A 21,468-nucleotide genomic window follows, 5' to 3' on the forward strand; every position below is an offset into this window, starting at 1 on the left:
AAACATTTGCAGCCATTTGTTATTGCGGCGCGGCCTGTCGGCGGCTGTTACTGTTGCCGTGCTGTGCCACCAGCAGGCCATTAATGGTAATGTGCAACAAATCAGCGCGCGCGCACATGGCCATTTCACCGACTACTCCGTCGCGAATTTATTTATGATTTGCAAGTTATTTGCAAGTGAATAATTTATATGCACTCACACACATACGCGCGCACGCTTGTGCCTCTACATTTACAGTTATCTGCATGCAAGCATTTTGCGCACTGGCCGCTGCAAATGGCGTGTGGAAGCTGTTTACTCACAACGCAGCCGCAACCAGTCGCGCTACGCCCAGGCATGAGGGTCGCCGGCCACCAGCCGTCAGCAGCCATGAAATGTGTGAAATGTGTCGATACGCGTTGCGATTGCCGCGATACGTTTTATTGGCATTTTACCTTTCGGATATCGGAAAGAAATGTGTAAGTCGATAAGTAAGCAGCTTGTTTGTGTGGGCAACGAGAGACGTGGGCTTGTGGGCTCTTCGGCTAACGTTGCTGCACACGGCACGCGGCACCAGTGCGCGCCGCTCTAATGCCGTGTGGGCTGTTATGGGTCTCACTTGACGGCTCTCTGATTATTTTTTTATGATTGTAGAAATAACATAAATCTTTGCCACCACAGCAGATGGTATGCGCGCATATAGTATATGTATATGTATGTGTGTCTATCGCCCTACCACCAAGCGCCTTATTGCCAGTGCAGCGGTCGTGGCCCCAAATGCGCGCCGTGTCAAATGAAGATGAAAGCTTTCAATTTCAGTTTGTAACTCTTAGTTTTGGGTTTTTTATATTTCCCACTTTGTTACCCAACTGTTACAATTACTTTGTTGCCGTGCATTTATTACGATCGCCCAAAAAGCAAATCAAAAGCGTTCATATATCAACGGCAACACACGCGCGCCTACAAATGATACAAATGGAGTCGCCACTTCGACATGCTGCGGCCCCACTGGCAACAACAGCAACAGTTGATGCTGCTGCCGCTGATGATAATGTCTTTGCCGTCGCCGTCACGTAAGGTGGCGTGAAAATATAAATTATATGATTTTATTCTTAGCCAACGCTGACGTTATGCCGCGCGCAGCTAATGATTCACGTAGAGATTGTAAGCAGATATCTATTACGTGTTTTTTCAAACTTAATTTTTTGTTTTAGTAAGTTATAGCTCAAAGAAAACGCTTTTATGCCAAATTCCATGCTCTTTGCCGTGCCGTTGCGTGTGTGGCATGCAACCAGGTCACTTTGTGGTTGCAGCCAGCTAATTATATGCTTCAACAAAAGAGAATGAGCAAAGAAAACAATATTTAAGGTGGCAGGAGAATTTCAAAGGCAACACCTAATGCTCTTCAAGTGTGCCTAGAAGCAACGCGCTAAGTGTGTCTATTAGTTAGATTATATGCCACTCTAGCATCAAATTAAATTTTTATTGCATATATGCAGATGAATTGATTATTTTTCATAGCTACATTTGTATGTAATTAGGTTATGTCAATTAAGAACATATTTAAAAACACTTTCTGTTTTGTAGAACAGCCGAATTGTGCAGTTTTTCGGTAAGTCAAAATAACTCAGTTTTAGTATTTTAATTTAGAAAATCCGACACTAAACGGATTTAATGAAGTGAAATTTTTTTATATTTATGATCTTTTAAACCATATCTTGGAGTTTTCGCATCAAAGTAAACTGATGTTTCAACAGTCCAAGTGGGTTCCACGAGGTCTCCGTCACGAGGTTCTGTATCGTAATCTAACTGCCTACCTAATTTTTTATTTTTACTATAAACATTCCTTATTATATATTCCATATAATTTGTTTGATTTATTTTTATTTCTTTATATCAAATAAATTTTATTTTTCGACCAGCTATAACCAGCAGTTTTAAATATTTTAAAAGATTCATTAAATTTTATTTGCAAATTTGAATTCTTGAAACATTTTGTGGAAAACGTTTTTTCGATCCTTCGATATTTTCTCAATTCATCTAGTGTTAAGCCAGGAATGGCTCCTCAACTAATTTAGCGTAAATTGTTTCTTTCCGGATACCTGCTGGGATGTTGGATTATTATACTAAGAACAAATACACGTGTGGTATAATGTCGGCTCTACCGTTTGTATATTCGGAAAATTTCGTTAAAATATTTTAGAAGATCTTATCTTTTGGCTTTATATTTCTCTTCATTTAGTTCGTTTTGTAAACACCTTCAGAAGCGTAATAAAGTTTTTGTGTCAACAACGACCAAATCTAAGCTCATATGTATGTTATGTAACGAGTTTACCAATAGGGACGGTACAAAAGTAGATCGATAGGGTCAGCAACGACGCCATATTTCTTCCCGCTCTTTTGACATTTCTCTTCAGTAAAGTTTGTCATTTCATCGTGGAAAGATATACGATCAAGCAACGAGTCGAAATTATTAAAGTTTATTAACGCAATTCGGAGTCAGTGGTCTCAACTTTAAAAACGCTACGTCTAATTTATGGTCGCCATAATCGTCTTGTCATTCAACAATTCAGTCTTGTTAAACAATTTGAATCCACAGGCATAGTACAAAGTGTTCCCGTGCCAGTGAGACAAAGACGTGCCCGTTGTGTCGAGAATATTACTGCCGCTAGCTCATCAATTGAGGAAGACCAAAATTAGCCTCTCACACGTCGTCCTCAAGCATTGGGCATCTCTTTGACGTCGTTGTAGCGAATTTTGCAAAAAGATCTTGCCCTGAAACTGAAGCCGCTTGACTACCTGAATCGTCGTATGTTCGTGAATTGGGCTGAACAACAATTTGAAAATGATCTGGATTTTCATCGAAAAATCATCTTCTGCGATGAGGCTCATTTCTGCCTGAATGGCTTCGCCAATAAGCAAAAAATGCATTATTGGTCAGGCAGCAATTCACACGTACTCCATGAGTCATCATTGCATCCCGATAGACCAGCACGTTACTGTGAATAGGAATCGCTACTATGCAATGATAGCCGAATATTTTTGAGCCGAATTGGATGATATAAACTTGGACAATATGTGGTTCCAAGAAGTTGGCGACAATCCTCACTGCGAATGTCGCAATTTTTTATTTTTATTTTTGATTTATTGAAAGCCAAGTTTTGTGAACGTGTTATTTCATGGAATGGTTGTGCGATTTGACTTGCGCTAGACTATTTCCTGTGTGGCTATGGTGTATGCCAAAAAGCTAGCGCCTATTGATGAACTTCGTTCGGATATCGAAAGTGAAATTGCACCATTATCGGCCGATTTATGCTTGAAAACCAACGAAAATTGGGTTTTATCGTCTGGACTTCTGCAAGGGTGCCCGTGGTGGCCATGCAAAAGAAATCGAGTTCCATACATAATGGCATAGAATTTCTTTCACAGGAACAAAGAATTTCATTGATATGCCAAACCACTATTATTGAAAAACACGTTATTTATCCGGAGATGATACATAGAAATATTAGGTTAAAAGTGAGAGAGTTGTATTAAAATGTTGAAATAGTAACGCTCTTTTTTATCCCGTGCTGAAATGAACACTTAGCGAAATGTTGTCTATATTTCTGCGCGAAGGCATTGCTATCTTTTCGAAGTTGTGAAACTGAGGCTTGGTTTTATAAAAAAAATATGATTACAATAATACTTTTGAAAAAAGTATTCACAAACCTTATTGGAAATATTTCGCGTCAAGAACAAGCTAGAAAGCATTTAACTTTAAAAAATTTATGTTTTGGTTTTACCAATTTGGTAATGAAAATAGGACTTGCTTTATAAAACGCAAATTTTTAATCAATAATATTAGTCGTGCTCTTAGAACGGCTATGATGATGTATATCTTTAGACATATATAGTCTTCAAATATATATTAAAAATAAAACTTATTATTATTACTTAAGTTTATTGAAGTTTACGGTTTATAACTTCCTCTTGAGTCATTATTATTTATTTTTTCTAATGTATTATATATTTATATAAATTTAGATTGCATGCTTCCTCTGCGTTTCACCTCACACTTTCATAATAAGAAAACTGTTTCTTTTGCCCGGAATTCCGCTGAAGTAAAATTTACTACTGCATGCCCCATAATATTCCACATTCCTTAATTAATTTAAAATATTATATAAAAAATATAAATATTTCCCATATTTTCGAAATTCTACACTTTTCATGTCGGTAGCTCCTTCTCAGTATTCTTTTTTTTGTTTTTGTCTTCGTCTTCACCCCTCTTATTTTTTCACCACAAACTGTTTTAAAATGAAATGCCTCTTCTCAACGGTCATTCACTTACCTGAGGAGTCAAATTTCACCAAATTGCAATCACCGTCACTCATGCCACACTTGAAGACGGCACCCGCCTCTACCACACCCTGTTGGTATGAGGAGGTATCGAATTTAGGAGCGCCAACAATTAAACTGTAACGAGAAATTATTAAGAAAAAGAAAATTAAAATTTTTGTCGAATTAAATAACATACAAATGTACAGCAGTCTTGGAGATTTTATACATATGTGTATAGACAAATATGTATTACGGCACCTACATTCATTTAGGCTTGGCCAAGTTTAAAGTATACTCATTACTTCCAGCTGATTACAGCCGTAGCCGTGGCCTCAAAGTTATTGACCTTACTTAATAATAAATTGATAGTTAGATAGTTATTGTTGTTTATTCGGCAATTGTTTTGCGCGTACTTGGTATAAAGCTGAGGGGGCATGAAATTAATATATATTCATAATCAGTGGTTTGAAAAAAGCAGTAATGTGCATTTCAAAGTCTCTAATGGCACAAGACGTACTATATTTGATTATTTTGCAGTGAAAAAATATTGTAGTATATATTTTCGGAATAGTATTAAGTTACAAAAATTACAAATTAGTCTGATTAAAAGTACCACTTAAAAATTTAATGCATTAAATTTAAGAAGCTTGTTTTTGAAGAGGGTTGCCACATTTAAAAAAATAATTAAATAAAAAAAATTAATACAAACGTATTATTAAACTAAAAGTACTAAATTCAAGTTTTTAAGAAGGTAACAATTAAATTTAAATAATGCAGCGTTGCCACCTTTTTAATACAATAATTAAATAAAAAGTTAATACAAACGTATTTTAAAGTAAAGGTATTAAATTCAAATTTTTTAAGAAGGTTAACAGTTAAATGTAAACAAATCAGTGTTGCCACCTTTAAAAAGTTAGATAAAAAATTAATACAAACGTATTATTAAAATAATTGTAATAAACTTAAATTTTTTAAGAAGGTTTACAATTAAATTTAAATAATGCAGCGTTGCCACCTTTTTAATAAAATAATTAAATAAGAAGGAAGTACAAACGTATTTTAAAGTAAAGGTATTAAATTAAAATTTTTTAAGAAGCTTAACATTTAAATTTAAATAATCCAGTGTTGCCACCTTTTTAATAAAATAATTAGATAAAAAATTAATACAAACGTATTATTAAAATAATTGTAATAAACTTAAATTTTTTAAGAAGATTTACAATTAAATTTAAATAACGCAGGGTTGCCACCTTTAAAAAAGCTTAGTTCAATGATATTAATAAAAAACCGAGAGCTATGAGTACTATATTTTGATAAATCTATTATTTTTATAATGTGGATATCAAAATATAGTACTCGTAGCTCTCGGTTGAACTATTTTTTGGGTATGGTTGCCAACCCTTAAAAAATAAATTCAATATATTTTTTGAAACGAAAGAATTATTAAAATATGAAAATTTACAGTTTAAAATATTTTTTTGAGAGCTGCCATCTAAATTTAAAAAACTAAGTTTTGAAAAAGGTTACCACCTTTTTATTAAAATAATTCAAAATTAATCCAATCCTATTATTGAAATAAATGTATTAATTTCAAGTTTTTAAAGAAGTTTATGAATTAAATTCAAATAAATAGGGTTGCCACCTTTAAAAACAGTTTAATTAAATGATACTAATAAAATAAATCTATTATTTTTACAATGTGTATATCAAAATAAAGAAGCTCTCGCTTGACCAATTTTTTGGTATGGTTGCCACCCCTTCAAAAATAAATTCAATATAGTTTTTGGAAAAAAAATATGAATATCAAACTAAAAGGATTTACGAAATCTTACAGTTGAAATTATTTTTTTGAGAGTTGCCATCTTTTTTTTTTATATGGATTAAATGGAGTTTGGATGGTTATAATATACATACATATATGACTCTCAAACTTAGAAGATTAAACGAACTTCCCGTTGAAAATCTTTTTTTACAAGAGTTGCCACTTATTTCAACTTGTTTATAGTGTTGTTACATAATACCATTTAAAATAAATTAAATTTATAGCAAAGATTTAATAATTTAAAAAAAATCATAAACCAATATAAAATGAGTAATCGTTGACTGCTCTTATTCTCAACACCTACTCCTCTCCTCTTTAAATTTAGTGTGTCCGCCAATGAAGCCTCTATTCTCTAGCCCCTAGTTCCACGCACACATTTTCTTTCCATTTCTATTTGATTGCAGAAAATTAATTGTCGATTGGAAATCATTTATCAGAATTAAGTTATGACAACTTAATTTTCGCACAGACTGTATGAATGGTGAAAAATGCACATACACATACACACACGATCAAATAATGCAAAAATAGAGCTCTGATCGAAGGCAAATTTTGCTTTCAATACACTAAAGTGCAGTCAATGTTGGTTCTAGGCGGTTTTTGCAATTTTTGCATTGTCACACTGGACACCCCGGACAGCCACGCACAAACAATTGGCGTTGACGTTTTCAATTGGACGGGAGTAATTCATCAGACGCACTTAAATGCTTCCTCAGCTGTCACAAACAGTTGCCGCCGACAAACAAAAAGCCCCGGGCAGGGCAGAAAGCTCAAGATGACAGGGGCTGACAAAGTCGGCGGAAGCCAAAAAGGGCATAATTCCGAGATTAACACAAGGGGCATGTTTATGCATGTATGTTTGTACGCATATATATGTATGTTAGTGTCTGGTTGCATGAAATCGCATTTAGAGTTGCAAACGCCCTCATCTTGGTACTTTATTACAGCAACAAAAACTATGTTATTGTATTGTTTTCACAGCACAGCATGCTGCTCGCTGCCGATATCCACTTCCGCATTCACTTGACTGCCAGGCGCAGGCACACACTCACTCTTTCGCTCCTGAGCGCTGTCAATAGATGAGTGAGTGACTGCTGCGAGTGAATGACTGGCTGATTAAGCGATGTGAATGAAAGCATAGTGTAGCATAAATCCCTTTCAATTAAAAATGTGAAATGTTTGGTTTGCAGCATCCCATGGGAAGGCAGAGGGGCAACATGAACAATTGCTTAATCTTATACACAAGTGTATGTATGTATGTGTGTATGTGTGCCGCCGAAATTCGTAAGGGCTGACTTCACTGACTTTTGGGTATTTATTTACCCATAAGTCAATATACCACATATAAATATAATGTTAATCCGGCATAAAATTATTTGAAATGAAAACCAGCCGGCAAGCGCAGCACTCAGTTGCAATGTCAAGGGCATTGACTAACTGACCCCTGGCAATGTAATCGAAATGCAGTATAGTTGGCTGGCAAGCGAGCGTCTGCTGATGACCGCACCTCTTTTCGTAATGAGACGAAAAATTCGGGGTTTTTTGAATTGGTTGGTTATGGCAGCGCGCACGCGTAAGCGCTGCTTCGTTTTCTTTTTTATTTTTGTGATTCGCTTCAGTCGGCCTCAAAAAGTTGAGTGACTACGTGTGTGATGCCCCTTAGCTGTTGAAAGCTACAGCTGTTATTGCCGATTTGTTGACTAATTCTGCATCGTCAGGCAATTAAATATTATTTAAGGAGTTTATGTTATTTTATATTGAAATAATATGCAATAATTTTTATGTGTTCTCGGTTAGATTACTATTTCTCCATGCAAACTATAAAGGTTTATCAAAACAAAATCATATCAAGCTATAAGACAGAGTAATTTCTGCTTTTCCGTACAAATAAAAATGTCTTTCATAGTAACTGCTCATCGATCTTGACTTTAGTTTTCGATCCATTTTTACACTACGATTTCTAAAGAAAGTATTAACGCGACTAAACCCATTTTTGAAAAACGGACATTCTACTATCAGGAAAGAATGTTCTCTGAGTTTCAAGTATACAAGTATAGCTCACACATTGACCGATATTTTGGTAAAAAGTTAACTATAAGCACTGGGTCCACATATTGATTACCTAGGGGCTTCAACAGTTTTGGTTGGATTTACGCAGTTTTTAGTCATAAGATGGCACATCTCAAAAGCACTATTTGCGCAAAGTTTTTTCGTGATATATTATTTCATTCTTGATTTGTATGCTGAAAAGTGAAAGTTTCAAAAGGAATTTCAAATTCTGTTATATCGAAAGTAGGCGTGCCTGTTTTCCGAATTCGCCCATTTTCACACTATAACATAGGAATATCAATGAAATGGCACGAACTAAAATTGGTTGAACTCCGTCGGGCGGGTACCGAGATATGTGATTTCACCTAAAAAGGACACATCGACCAATTTTGACCCTGACTGCTACAAAGTCTTCCCATACCATCTCGGGGATAAAATTTAATGTCACTGATGTATTTAGTTATTGATTTAAATAGTTTTTAACAGTCCCGTATATGGGAAGTAGGCGGGGTTATCCTCCAGTTTTACACTTTTGATAGAAGTTCTTATAATATTTTTGCTAGTTGAACTTGGTTCATATAGCTTTAGAGTATACGGAAATATGATTAAACTTATTAGAAGGAGGGCCACGCCCACTTTTTCACAATTTTTTTCCCACAGATACCCCTTGCCATGTTGCTTAGTTGTGGTTCTTTATACGTTTTCGGTTAATGGTGATTTGTGTGCATGGCAGTGGTCCGATTACGCCCATATCCGAAGTTAAACTTTTTTTTGCCTTGGAACGCGCATACCAAGTTTCATCAAGATATCTCAATTTTCACTCAAAATACAGCATTCATGGACGGACTGACACTCACTCGGATCTCAACTCCTCACCCTGACAATTTATATACATATACTTTTATAACCCTATATCTCGATTAGTTTTAGGTGATATATACAACCGCTAGATGAACCAAAGCAACATGTTACAAGAGTACACAAATCTTCATTACCACCACTTTTTCGGTAGTCTTTCTGAAAATCTGCTACGGGATCAAAGAATCCAAAATTTTTCAAAACCAATCGATGATTTTTATAGTATATTATATTCTGAAAAATACATAATTTTTGTTATTAACTAAATAAAATTCATCTCCAAAAAAAAAAATCCGAAAACAACTTTTTCTAACTTGCAAAAGGATATGACTCCTAAACTCTTTACATATGATAATAGTCGACTTGACCCTAAATGTAGGCAGTGTTTTACGAACTTATGTACTTACATATGTACAAAATGGTTAACTATTATACATCCAATAAATAACAATAAAAAAAATAATTTGGTATTCGTCATGAATGTATTTATTTATAAAAACCGTACTGATTAGATAATTTCAAGAACAAAAAAATCGCGAAAATCAGTGATTTTTCGGAGGGTCACACTGAGACGATCCCTTAAGCTATAAAAATAATTTCTCTGTACTAATTTTCAACTTAGACATACTATGAATATATACATATATATAATATATATACTGTTCAGGAACCACGGCAATACAGTTAAAGTACTACAAGTATTGCAAGCTCGTATTATTCTAGAAATAATGTTTTCTGAGTGGAAAATACATTTGTCGTGAAGTCTGTAACTTTAGGATTACACTAGGTGACGCTGCGGTGTGATTTTTACTGTTTTCAATAGAAAAATATTATTTTAGTAACTTTAGAGCTGAGTAAATCGTTTTTCATCTCCAAAATATTTTTGTCAGTTTACACTTCCTAGCACTTTCTGATGTCTGTTATAATTTGTATTATAATAAATTGTATTTTTATTCCCTTGTGGTTCCACATTACCTATGTATGTATCTCCATTCCCCGAAAATTTAACTTTTTCTCTTTTAAATTTGTTAAATAAAAAATTTAATTGATTGATCATTTTTTGTTTGTTTATCATCGCAGCATGAGTTCACACATCATGATGCCATCTAATGAGTCATCAATTGCTGTTTTTTGTGTGAAAGAAAAAGAGACAAAAAACTTATTTGGCAGCGATAATATTTTGCTTTTGACTTTATTGTTATTTTTTTATTAACGTATAATGTACATATAGATCATTCGGACATTTGGCAACAAGTGCTTGGGAAATACTACACAGCATATTATACAGAGATTCTAAATCTCTTTGCCTTCTTTTTAGTATACATACATATATAGTATATAGTATATATGTATGTACGTAAATAAAACTTTGACGCAATTTTTGACTTAGTGCCAATTTCATGGTTTCTTTTCGGTTTTTCTTTTCCGAAGACTACTTTTCTGCGGTAAAAATTCATGGTTAAAACTTTTTTCTTTTTGATTTGTTTTTTTTTTTCTTTCATTATATTTTTTTATTTATTATATTTACTAAAACAAAGTATTGGTTATTTATGATTCATGGTGCCCTGCTTAAGGGAGCTTAAGGGCTTTAAATGGATAGATCGCAAACAAGTTTGAAACGCCATTTAGTCACCGTAGTTTTATGTTATAATAACAGCTGTTTAAACAATTATACTTTCATATACATAAATTTGCATATTAGTCATGGCCAGATGGTGTCGAATAGCAAAATCATTTAATTTATCAGCCAATTATTTGTGCATCGAATTTTACGTCATTTCCCGAAACTCTCATTTGGTTTTCTTGGTAGTCAGCAATGATTTGTTTATGATCTCATATGCATATATGAAGTCATTATTACAACTGCCCACGAGCAAACAAAATAAATGAATAATATGCAGAAAAAAATTAAAATTATAAAAAACAGCGTTGAAAGTGGTATCAGTCAAAATGAAGTGTTAACTATAAATCGCTAGCTAACAGCGGCAAATTGCTTACAATGTTTTGTTTTTGTAATGGCAATAATCTTTATAATATGAAAGGTATGTCAAATTTATGGTTGTCCAAAATAATTTTTGGAGAATTGTTTTTAAGCAATTAACTTCAGTTCACGCTTTCAGTAGCTATAATTTGAGTTATATACATACATATATTTTGAACGACCTTTCAAGTGCTCTCACATATATGTAACTGTGTAACTCCATGACATCTAAGGCACACTACTCACTTGATCTGAGTTAGGCACTCTTCAAAAAAAAAATCCTTTAAAGGGAATAAGGCAAATTTCATATAGAATTTTTGCCAGAAAGTAATTTGAAACCGGTCAACACAACGCCACTTACTTTTCTGTTTTTCCTTGATTTTGCTAGTCTGTATAATTTATGCGAGTTGATTGTTCGATTTGCCACTATTCAATTGTTCGAAAATTGAAAAACGGAAGAAAACTTTCTTTAATTACTTTCATTATTAACAATTAGTTTATCAATTCAGAACAAAATTGGCAGAATTCACGTGCAATATTTTCGAAATTGACTTATGCTGTTTAAGAAATCATCATCAATCATCTCTTAGTGAAAATCACTACTAAGATTTTCAGCGAGTCAACTTTGAAAACCCATTTAGTTTGAACGAATATTCAGCATATTCAATATTTTTATGCAAAATATAACATTTCAAAACAGGCATTATCGGTTTACGCACTTTATGGAAAAATCAAATTCTTGTTGTCATTTTTTGCATCGAACTCTTGAGCAATTCCTTTTTTGGTCATATATTTGCAGTTTGCTGATAAATCAGTGTCAAAATTTCTTTATGAACTTATTGAGTAGTTATTAATATTTTGCACCTCATTATTTGCTTTTTTTGTAAAATTATCTCCCCTACTTGAATGGGTAAAAAGTAAATATAATATTTGTTTAAATTACTAACACCACAATTATTTGCATAGAGCGGTCTCTGAAGGTGTCAATACTCACAGAGCATAATGAAAACGTTATATAGTCGACTGTGGAATTTTTATTATGTCTCTGTCACTAAAATGCGTTAAAATTATAAGTAAATATGAGATTTTAATATGCTTGAAAATATTTGTAACGGGTGATTCAAGTAGAGGACTGACGTATGGAACGACTTAGCGCATTTTACGTCGAGATCTTAAGTTGAAAGCGTACAAACTATTCGTTTCTATGGGCTCTTGAAAAGTTCTGAAGAAGATCCGACGTTTTCAAGCCAAATTTTGTTCAGCGATTATTCCCATTTTTGGTTCAATAGGTATGTTAACCAGCAAAATTGCCGCATTTGGCACGAAGAGCAACCTGAACAGATTCAAGAACTGCCATTTCATCCAACAAACAACGATTCGGTGTGGTTTGTGAGCCGTTGGAATCATCAGTCCATACTTCCTCATGTTTTATGCCGGTCGATTGGCCACCAAAATCGTGTGATATCATCCCGCTTCGATTCAGGCCTTGAAGCAAAATATCACTCTTGTCATTCGCCAGTTACCGGTCGAAATTCTCAAACGGGTCATCGAAAATTGGGCTCAACGGATAGACCATCTGAGACGTAACCACGACAAATATTTGAAAAAGATACTCTTCAAAAAATAAATGCCAAAAAATGCCTTCGAATGCTAAAAAAACATTTTCCATTAAATGTCAAGTTTCGGTGTTTTTCTTAAGAAAAAAAGTAGGGAACCTTGAAATGGATCACCTTTTATATGCATTTTTGTGTATATCCCTTTTTGGTAGGTAAATAATTCGCTTCTTACCATGGGCCACATGTTAATCAAATCGGGCTCTAATGTTGTTCTTTAATAAGTAAAAACAATTTAAGCTATTATTTTCTTAAAATATAAGAAACCTATGTAAAATTGGTAGTTTCGAAAGCGAAGATGTTTTGTGATACTTTTTTGTCATAAAACCCTAAAAAAATGTGTCTCTCTTTATCCCTTTTTCGCTCTTAACCCTATTTCAATATTCTACATAATTTTTTGGATTGGAAGACTAAGTTCTAGTTATGTCTTTCCCTCCATATCGCTCTCTATCCCTGACTAAAAACATTACTGTCAATCACTCAAATTACTCAATCCTCTTATCTCTCTCGGAAATTTCAAATTTGAATCATCTTAAGTAAACAGCCTTAGCTCTGACAATAAAAAGTTGTTCTTTAGTCTTTTTGAAAAAACAATGTGTCAGCTACTTTTGTTTTCAAAATATTAACAAAAAAGTCCACACATGTTCCAAAACCTTTAATTAACACGTTTTTTTTTAAGTTCTCAACACATTCAATTCTATTTTTTTATGATGAATTCTAGCTTCTGTCCACTAAAAATAATTAAAAAGAACACGCGCACTTTGTATTCCATTCATTTCATTTTCATTATTCTCTATTTTCATCAATACCAGCTAAATGAAAACATTTTTTTGTTGTCTTTGTGTGATTTAAAAATAATTAAGTTGTAAAATTCGACGCCTACCGGTGACCACCTACTTTATTATGCAACAAATGTGGCGCTATTATTTTCCTGCACAGACGCAATTCAGAATTGATCAAAACCGATCAATAAAATGCACAATAGTAAACAAATTTGTAGAATTGATCAGGTAGAGCTCACGCATTGTTTGGGATACTCATAGTTGGCAGACCCTATAGGAAATGTTGATACTATGAAGGTGGATTCCAAATTGAAATCAAAGATTAGAGACACAGACGAGCCTGAACAGCAGTATTAAAGAATTGCAGGCGATTTTGGCATTCCAAGTGACAGTTCAGCAAAAGATGCGGTGTAAGAAAATAAATCCGAGGAGTTAAAAATTTGGAAAATATAGAAAGGAAGTCTCAAGTTTAAATAATCAATACTTGTTTAAGTTTATTCCAAACTATTTAATTCGCCTTCCTTCAAATATTCCTGCAGGGTCATTTCCCATACACAATATCCATTCTTATGCTATCTTCTCATTATAGCTACTTTAGCATGCAACACATGCACGTACATATGTACCCCTATATGCATGAAAACATAGGTACATATGTAAGAATAAAAGTACTATCATTGCCACCGTCAACTCTAGCACCACCATCCGCTCACCGCTCCGGTAGTTATGGGTATTTTATTGTGGTGTTCTCGTGATATCGCTTGTTCAGCAAGCGGAACGAGGGGGACGCTCCGAACATTTAAAATATTAAATGTACCCAACGGTCTCAGACACGGACTGACACACACAAACAGACAGACAGACAGACAGCTAGAGCGGCAGACACAAGTTGTTCCAGTGTAGTGATCCCTTACATGTGCTCGACATCCGTTCGTAGTACATAAATGTGCCATGAATGGAACAGCTCAGCGCCGAAAAGAAAACACCATACAAAAACAAAAAGAACAAAAAATTTTAAAACTAAAAACTAATAGAAGAAAGAGGAACGTCACTAAATAGAAATGGCTATGAATAAATTTTGACTAAATTTTGAGAATATTTTACGAGGAAAAGGACATAAAAGTAGGAGCATCTGCGTGGAAGAAACTACATTATAGGAACGTATATAAACGTATTTAAGTGTTTATTTGTGGCTCTTTGGCTTCATTGGCTACATTTCTTAAACATCCGCACTTATTTGGTCGAGTTATCGCTTTGTACTACGCATATTAATTATGTATAATGAAATAGTGGTATAATGTTCGATAACATTTAAAATAAGAGCTATAAGACTTGTTTTCTTATAAGCGAGTGACAAAAGAATACTCGCTAAGTTAGTGAAGTGATAGCAAAGCTACAATAGAAACGCAATTTACACCAGTACAGGCAAAAATTCAACTTTTGATCAGATCAAAAAACTGGTAAATAGTTGGTTGAAGACCTATCGGGTTTTTTAATAGGAACGCTACAAAAGTAGACCGACGGGAACAGTAAACGACTCAATATTTTTCCCGCTCTTTTATCAAGGTAGGTTTTCCATTTCATCATGGAAATATATACGATCCAACAGTGAGTCGAAATTATTAAAACTTATCACCGAAATTCGTAGTCAGTGGCTACAACTTTAAGAGTGATACGTCCAGTTTACGGTCGTCATATTCGTTCTGTCAGATCAACAATTGAGAGTCTAGTGGAAACATTAGTAGCCACAAGCACAGTGCAAAATCTTCCCGTGCCAGTGAGACAAAGAAGTGCCTGTAGTGTCGAGAATATTGCTGCCGCTGGCGCATTAAGTGAAGATGACCAACATAAGTTTCTCAAGCGTTGGACATCTCTGTGACGTCGTTGTGGCGAATTTTGCGAAAATATCTTGTCCTACTTCCTTATAAGATCAAATTGACGCAGGAACTGAAGCCGATTGACCACTAGAATCGTCGTATGTTCGGGAATTCGGCTGAGCAACAACTTGCAAATAATCCGGATTTTCATCGAAAAATCATCTGCAGCGATGAGGCTTATTCTAGCTGAATGACCTCGTCAATAAGCAAAATATGCATTATTGGTCAAGCAGCAATCCACATGTACTCCATGAGTCACCATTGCATCCCGAAAAAATTACGGTATGGTGCGGTTTATAGGCCGGCGGCGTCATTGGGTCGTACTTCTTCCATAATGATCAAGACCAACACGTTACTGTGAATGGGAATCGGATGATATGGGCTTGGACAATATGTGGTTCCAACAGGAGGGCGCTACAAACCACACAACGAATGTGACAATAGATTTATTGAAAACCAAGTTTGGTGAACGTGTTGTTGCACGAAATGGCCCAGTCAGTTGGCACCCTCGGTAGTGCGATTTGACGCCGTTAGACCTCTTCCTATGGGGCTACGTTAAGTCTATGGTCTATGCCAACAAGCCAGTGACGATTAATGAACTTCGTACGAATATCGAACGTGAAACGGTTTATGCTTGAAAACCGTCGAAAAGTGAGTTCAGCGTCTGGACTTCTGCAAGCGAGGCCGTGCTCGCCATGCAAAAGAAATCGAGCATTTGCTTAAATGTACAAGTGGCAACCACAATTTTTTTCAATTAAAAAATATGTTTTCTAGTTCATACGAGTAAATGTTTCGAATAATCTCTATAGAACCAAAAAAAAAATATTTATTTTTCAAATATGGCAACTCTGTGTCTTCTAAAATATTTAAAATCTGCAATAAAATACTTTAGACTCATACATATTTCTTATTCTGGGAAGTTATTGTTTCTGCCATTTCTTATAATATTGTGAACATTAGGGTGGCACTTAAATAAAAAATTAAAATTATAAAACAGAGTTTTTACCATTTTATGGGAGCTATCTGGAAAATTATTGTTCTTGGCATTTAAATATATATTATTTATATTATAATTACATTAGGGTGAGACTTAATTAAAAAAGTATAATTATAAAACTGGTTTCCTACCATATTATGGAAACTACAGTATATTTTATTTGCCTGTGACAATTAATTTGATTATTTAAGAACAACCCAAATGTATATACCAATTGAAATTTTGTAAACAGTACTCCCCAAAAAAATTAAACTTAAAATAAAAATTGGTATAAAACATTGAGGTATTATTAGTATATATTATTTCAAAAACAATCAGAAAAACAACAACAATGAACTCACTTGCATATGAACATATGATTGTAAGCAATCAGCAAAACTCTAGCATTGTCAACTGAGTGCCTGACTTATATAGCGAGTAAATGAATACTGTAACGCCTCCAAGTCGGCCTTGTGCTGGCAACTCACACTTAGCATGTGGATTATTTAAGCATACGATTGCATTTAACTATGCACACCACGTGCGCCTCCCTCTGAAATCGAACAGCCTGTCAAATGGTTGGAACTAAACCACTAAGAAATTAAGGCACACATATGTATGTGTGCGCCTACAAGCGCCGAAAAGTGAAACATAATTAAATTTTACGACTTGTACGAGAGCACAATCGGCTAGGGCGCATGCGCTAAAGGCACCTAGGTAGCGGCATTTACATACGCATGCGCATTCGGTGCATTCATTCACAACTCACGCCCATATGTTTGACAGGCGTTTTAGACGACGCGCAACAATTTCCCAAAGCAAAAGGCACGTACACACACACACTCGAATTGAAATGCAATTTTTCACTACACATTAACTCTAAAGCGCATATATGTATGCATGTGTGGACATTCATGGGCGTGTGTGTGTGCTAAGAAGTGCCACTGGAAAATGTTGACTTAGGCTGCGGGTGTTTCTGAGTGGAAGCCTAAAACATTACTTACACTAACACATGTTTGCATGCACTCACATGTATTTTTGTTTGTACTGACATATGTTTGTATGTATGTAAGTATGCACTTTTATGCATTTCCTTGACATTCAATGTCACTTTGTTGTATTCACTTCAACAACAACAACGAAAAACCCTTGAGTTCACTCGCCGACAGCGGCAATTCATAGCTCTGGGTTCTCGGCTCACGACTTGGTTACGCCGACTGACCGTCTATCTGCCGCGCTGTCGATTTCGGCGCTGCCTTTTCCAGCTTTGCATTTCCCCTCTAACACCTTTTCACCTTCTATGCAGTTGCCTTACTCGCCACTCTTAGTCACTTCCGCATGCGCCTAGAGCACAATAATGCCTACGAATTATTCCAGAAAAGAATAAAAGTGCTATAACTGCGTACACTAAATGGGTATTTTTACAATGCGGCGGGTATAATGTGACGTGCTGGCTAATGCGTGTGCGTGTTGACAATGCTGCCTCATGGCGCTCTGCTGTGGCCCTGGTCAGCGCCATGCGTGAGTGCGCCCCTAAATACGGTTTAAGTACGCGCATGCGCATAGTTTTCGTAAATGTGTGTATGTGTGTGCGTTTGTCGCTCAAAGGTATCTTTTAATGGTAGGCACGTCCCATTGACTTTGTCTATCGCCTTTCATGCTGATAGCATCTATCGGTATACAAAATTAATATTTGATTGTGTTGCGGTTGCGGTGAAGCGAGATGTTTTCTAATTTCATACACACATGCATGCCCGCATAACAGTATATATGTATATGTGCGTACATAGAGAACATCCGAATTTCGGTAATTGTCGATAAAGATCAGACGTAGCTCTTACTCGCTGGCGGTTATTGCGTTTACACCTTTGTTTGGCTCATACGAAATTAGAAAAACAAAAACAACAAGAAACTAGAAAAAGAATATATAAACAAAAACAATGACAAACAACAAAAAACTAGAAAAAACGTTAAATTTTGCTGTACCAATGCTTTGATACCTTTCACAATTAAAAATGTGTCTGTCAGTTTGTATGATAGCTATATGCTATAGTGGTCCGATTTAAGCAATTTCTTCAGACATTAAACCGTTAGTGTCAAAAGTGCCGATTCGAGCCAAATTTTGTAAAGATATCGAGTCAAAAAAAATGTTTTTCTTACAAGGACAGAATTTTGAGCATTCGGTTTGTATGGCGGCTATAGGCTATAGTGGTCCGATCTGAACAATTTCTTCGGTAATTCTAATATTGCCATGGAGAATAATCATTGCCAAATTTCGTGATGATATCTTGTGAAATAAAAAAGTTTTCCTTAGAAGGACAGTCAGTTTGTATGACAATTATATGCTACAGTAGTCGGTTCCCGCAAATAAACAGCTATTTGGTAAAAAGAACGTGAGCAGAATTTCAGATAGTTAACTCAAAAACTAAGAGACTATATTCCTTATATACAGACAGACAGACGGACAGACGAATATGGCTAAATCAACACTGCACGTCACGCTGATCATTTTCAAATATTTTTGTATTTTTGATAGGGTCTCCAATGTTTCTTTTTGTTGTTACAAATTTCGTATCAAACTAAACCTGTTTAGGGTATCAACTCCGAAAACAACAAATAATATATTTGTGGCACATTAAAGTTAGGCTCATTGACAATTCAGCAGGGCGACCGTAGATAAGCGAAATAGTGGATTTAGTTGTACAAATTTATGTACAAATGCATTTTATTGTTTCTGCCAGCGGATTTTTCACAAACACACACACACACACACACCTAAGCAAATGTATGGTTTTGGTGCATTTGTTACTCGCTGCCACTTCAACAATTGCTTCGCCACAAATGGTTCGCATCCGTTACATCTACTCTTTTTGCCAACGGTATTGCTGTTGTTGTTGATGCCACTGCCGCTGGCTGTGTTCATATTTGTATGTTTGGAACTGACACAGAAATGTTAAATGGCAAAACTGCCTCAAAACCCATATTACATACATATGTGTGTGCATGTATGGGTTTGCAATCGCCAACCACCGTTTTTGCTGTGCAGCATGTAGTCAACAAGTCTGTCGGCGATAATTTGCTAGTCGCTGACAAAAAAGGCAAACGCATCAGCGGCAAACAGAAACATTATCGCCAGCGCATCAAGTCAGGAAAGTGTCAGTTGTTGTGTGTCGGCAACAAGCTCATACAATATTTATGCCGCCAACAATGCGATTAGCAGTAGCAACATGTTGCTAGCGAATGAAAGCAACAGTGGAGCTAGGTGGTTTAAGATGAGCAACAAATTTTGTATTAATCACCACCTAAGCCACGAAACTTGTCTTGTAATTGTAGAGGGATCTCAGAGTCCTTACTTGCTTTAGCTTATCTACACTGAACTTAGAATAACTTGTCTTAATCAGTGTATTAGCTACAATTAGAGGCGCCCGGTAAAGAACGAGAATATCTAAAATTTTTACTATAAAAATGAATTCTTACCAAAAAAATTCATTTTTCGTAAAAAAAAAACATTTGCATTCGAGTTGGGTTGAGTAGAGTATATTAAGAAAAATAACCCGATAAATATATCCAGGTCGTGTGGAAATTTCAAGTCGCTGGTCTAATCATTTTGGGAGAAATCTTCCGTACCGACTCTGAAAAAGGCTTTGAGAATCAATTACATTAAGTTAAAGGAATTCTTTACCATCACACTCATTTGTCCTCGAAACGCACGGTTTTACGCAGACAAAAGAGGAGCCGAAATGCGTCGAGTACGAAAAGCGCGTTGACAAGCTGGCGAGACCAAGAGGGTACTGCTCAGAAAGCTCTACGAAAATATGTGACGACTAACTGAAAGGTTTCAAAGACCGGAACAACATACTCTTGCGACCCAGAATTGATTAATAATTTCGAATAACAGTACCCCATCTGAACAACAAACAAGCTTGAAGGACTGATGTAGTACCATCCGAGCAAATTCCAGATACAGCGATATGAAAGAACTGATACGGGAGCCATGCATCAGTTTCTTTGTAGGGAATACTAGTCGGACGAAATCATGCTCGATCATTACAATTTAAATTAATCCTCTACAATCCCACAAAAGGGAGACCCCACAATCTGCGCTAACTTACCCATTGGGATAAGCCTCCTCAACATCGAAAATAAGGTCTTGCATCCGAGCGTAAATTGTGTATTGTGTGATTAAAGCCCACCATCTAGCAAACTAATTCTGGACCTTATCAGTGTGGTCTTAGACTTGGAAAATCAAAAGCTCATCAGATATTCACTGTATGTCAAACCTTGGAGAAGACCGTATTTACACACCACCTCTTCATTGGTTGAAGGCTGCTTTTGCGCAGGGCGAAAAGGAGCTGCCTTTGGCATACCACTTATGTCTGAATTTGGTATCCCCGCAAAACTAATATGGCTAACGTGGCAACTGACGTTGAGCAATACGCAAAGCTTCGTAAGGATCGGGAAAAGGACACGCCGAGCCGTTCTCTGCCAAGCGAGGTTTCGAACAAGGCGGCTCCCGCTTTGTTGCAACCTCTTCAATATACTGCTGAAGAAAATAAATACGAGCTGCAGGGCTGGCTCCGAGAACCGCGACGTTAGTTCTGCTATCTCCCAGAATGGATGATAAGGAGGCGAGTGCAAATGGGACTGGTAGTGAACGAAAGGCAAGATGTAGTAAAATGTTATCAAACAAAGAGTCATCGCCTTTTCGCTGTTCCACAGTCCTAGATAATTTCGTCTGTCTTGGAACCAGCATTTACGCCATACGATGCATAAGTACTTATTACTGGACTTATGTTTTTAGAGATCAACATACCATACCAGACTCCCACTACTTATCGACTACAAACGATTAAAAATAAATATGCTTTTTAAGCTAGAAAATTCTTTATTTGACTTTAAATATAAGAGGCCCATAAATTTTTTAACCCGAAAATCAAGTTTTTAATGGTTTTTTTAGCTGAAAATTGGCAGGGTTTTGTTATTGAGTTCACGGTGGGGCGTCATTATTTGTTGCACTTAGCCAAAACCAACAGCAATATGCTTAACAATTACACATAGGCAACCAGTCTACTAGTGGTTTTAGCCGATTCGGGCATTACACACCGCTTAATTGAATGTATTTATTGATTCTTGCAATATTTACAAACAAAGCCATGAAAGTCAATGATTACCGATCGCAGATCGATCGAAAGATTTGTCAAAGAAGAG

General features: G+C 35.6%; 1 protein-coding gene across 1 annotated transcript in view; it reads right to left on the reverse strand.

Annotated features, from left to right (window-relative positions):
* Window positions 1-20,416, reverse strand: part of LOC120773833 (integrin alpha-PS2) — a 68,091-nt gene extending 47,675 nt beyond the window's left edge. The window contains exons 1-2 of the mRNA XM_040102954.1: window positions 20,373-20,416; window positions 4,313-4,437 (exon numbers count right to left, since the gene is read on the reverse strand). Coding sequence (XP_039958888.1) covers window positions 4,313-4,437; window positions 20,373-20,416 — 169 coding nt within the window. The remainder of the gene's footprint in view (window positions 1-4,312; window positions 4,438-20,372) is intronic.
* Window positions 20,417-21,468: the final 1,052 nt, after the last annotated feature.

The sequence above is a fragment of the Bactrocera tryoni genome, chromosome 4 (genome assembly GCF_016617805.1).
Source record: "Bactrocera tryoni isolate S06 chromosome 4, CSIRO_BtryS06_freeze2, whole genome shotgun sequence".
NCBI lineage: Eukaryota > Metazoa > Arthropoda > Insecta > Diptera > Tephritidae > Bactrocera > Bactrocera tryoni.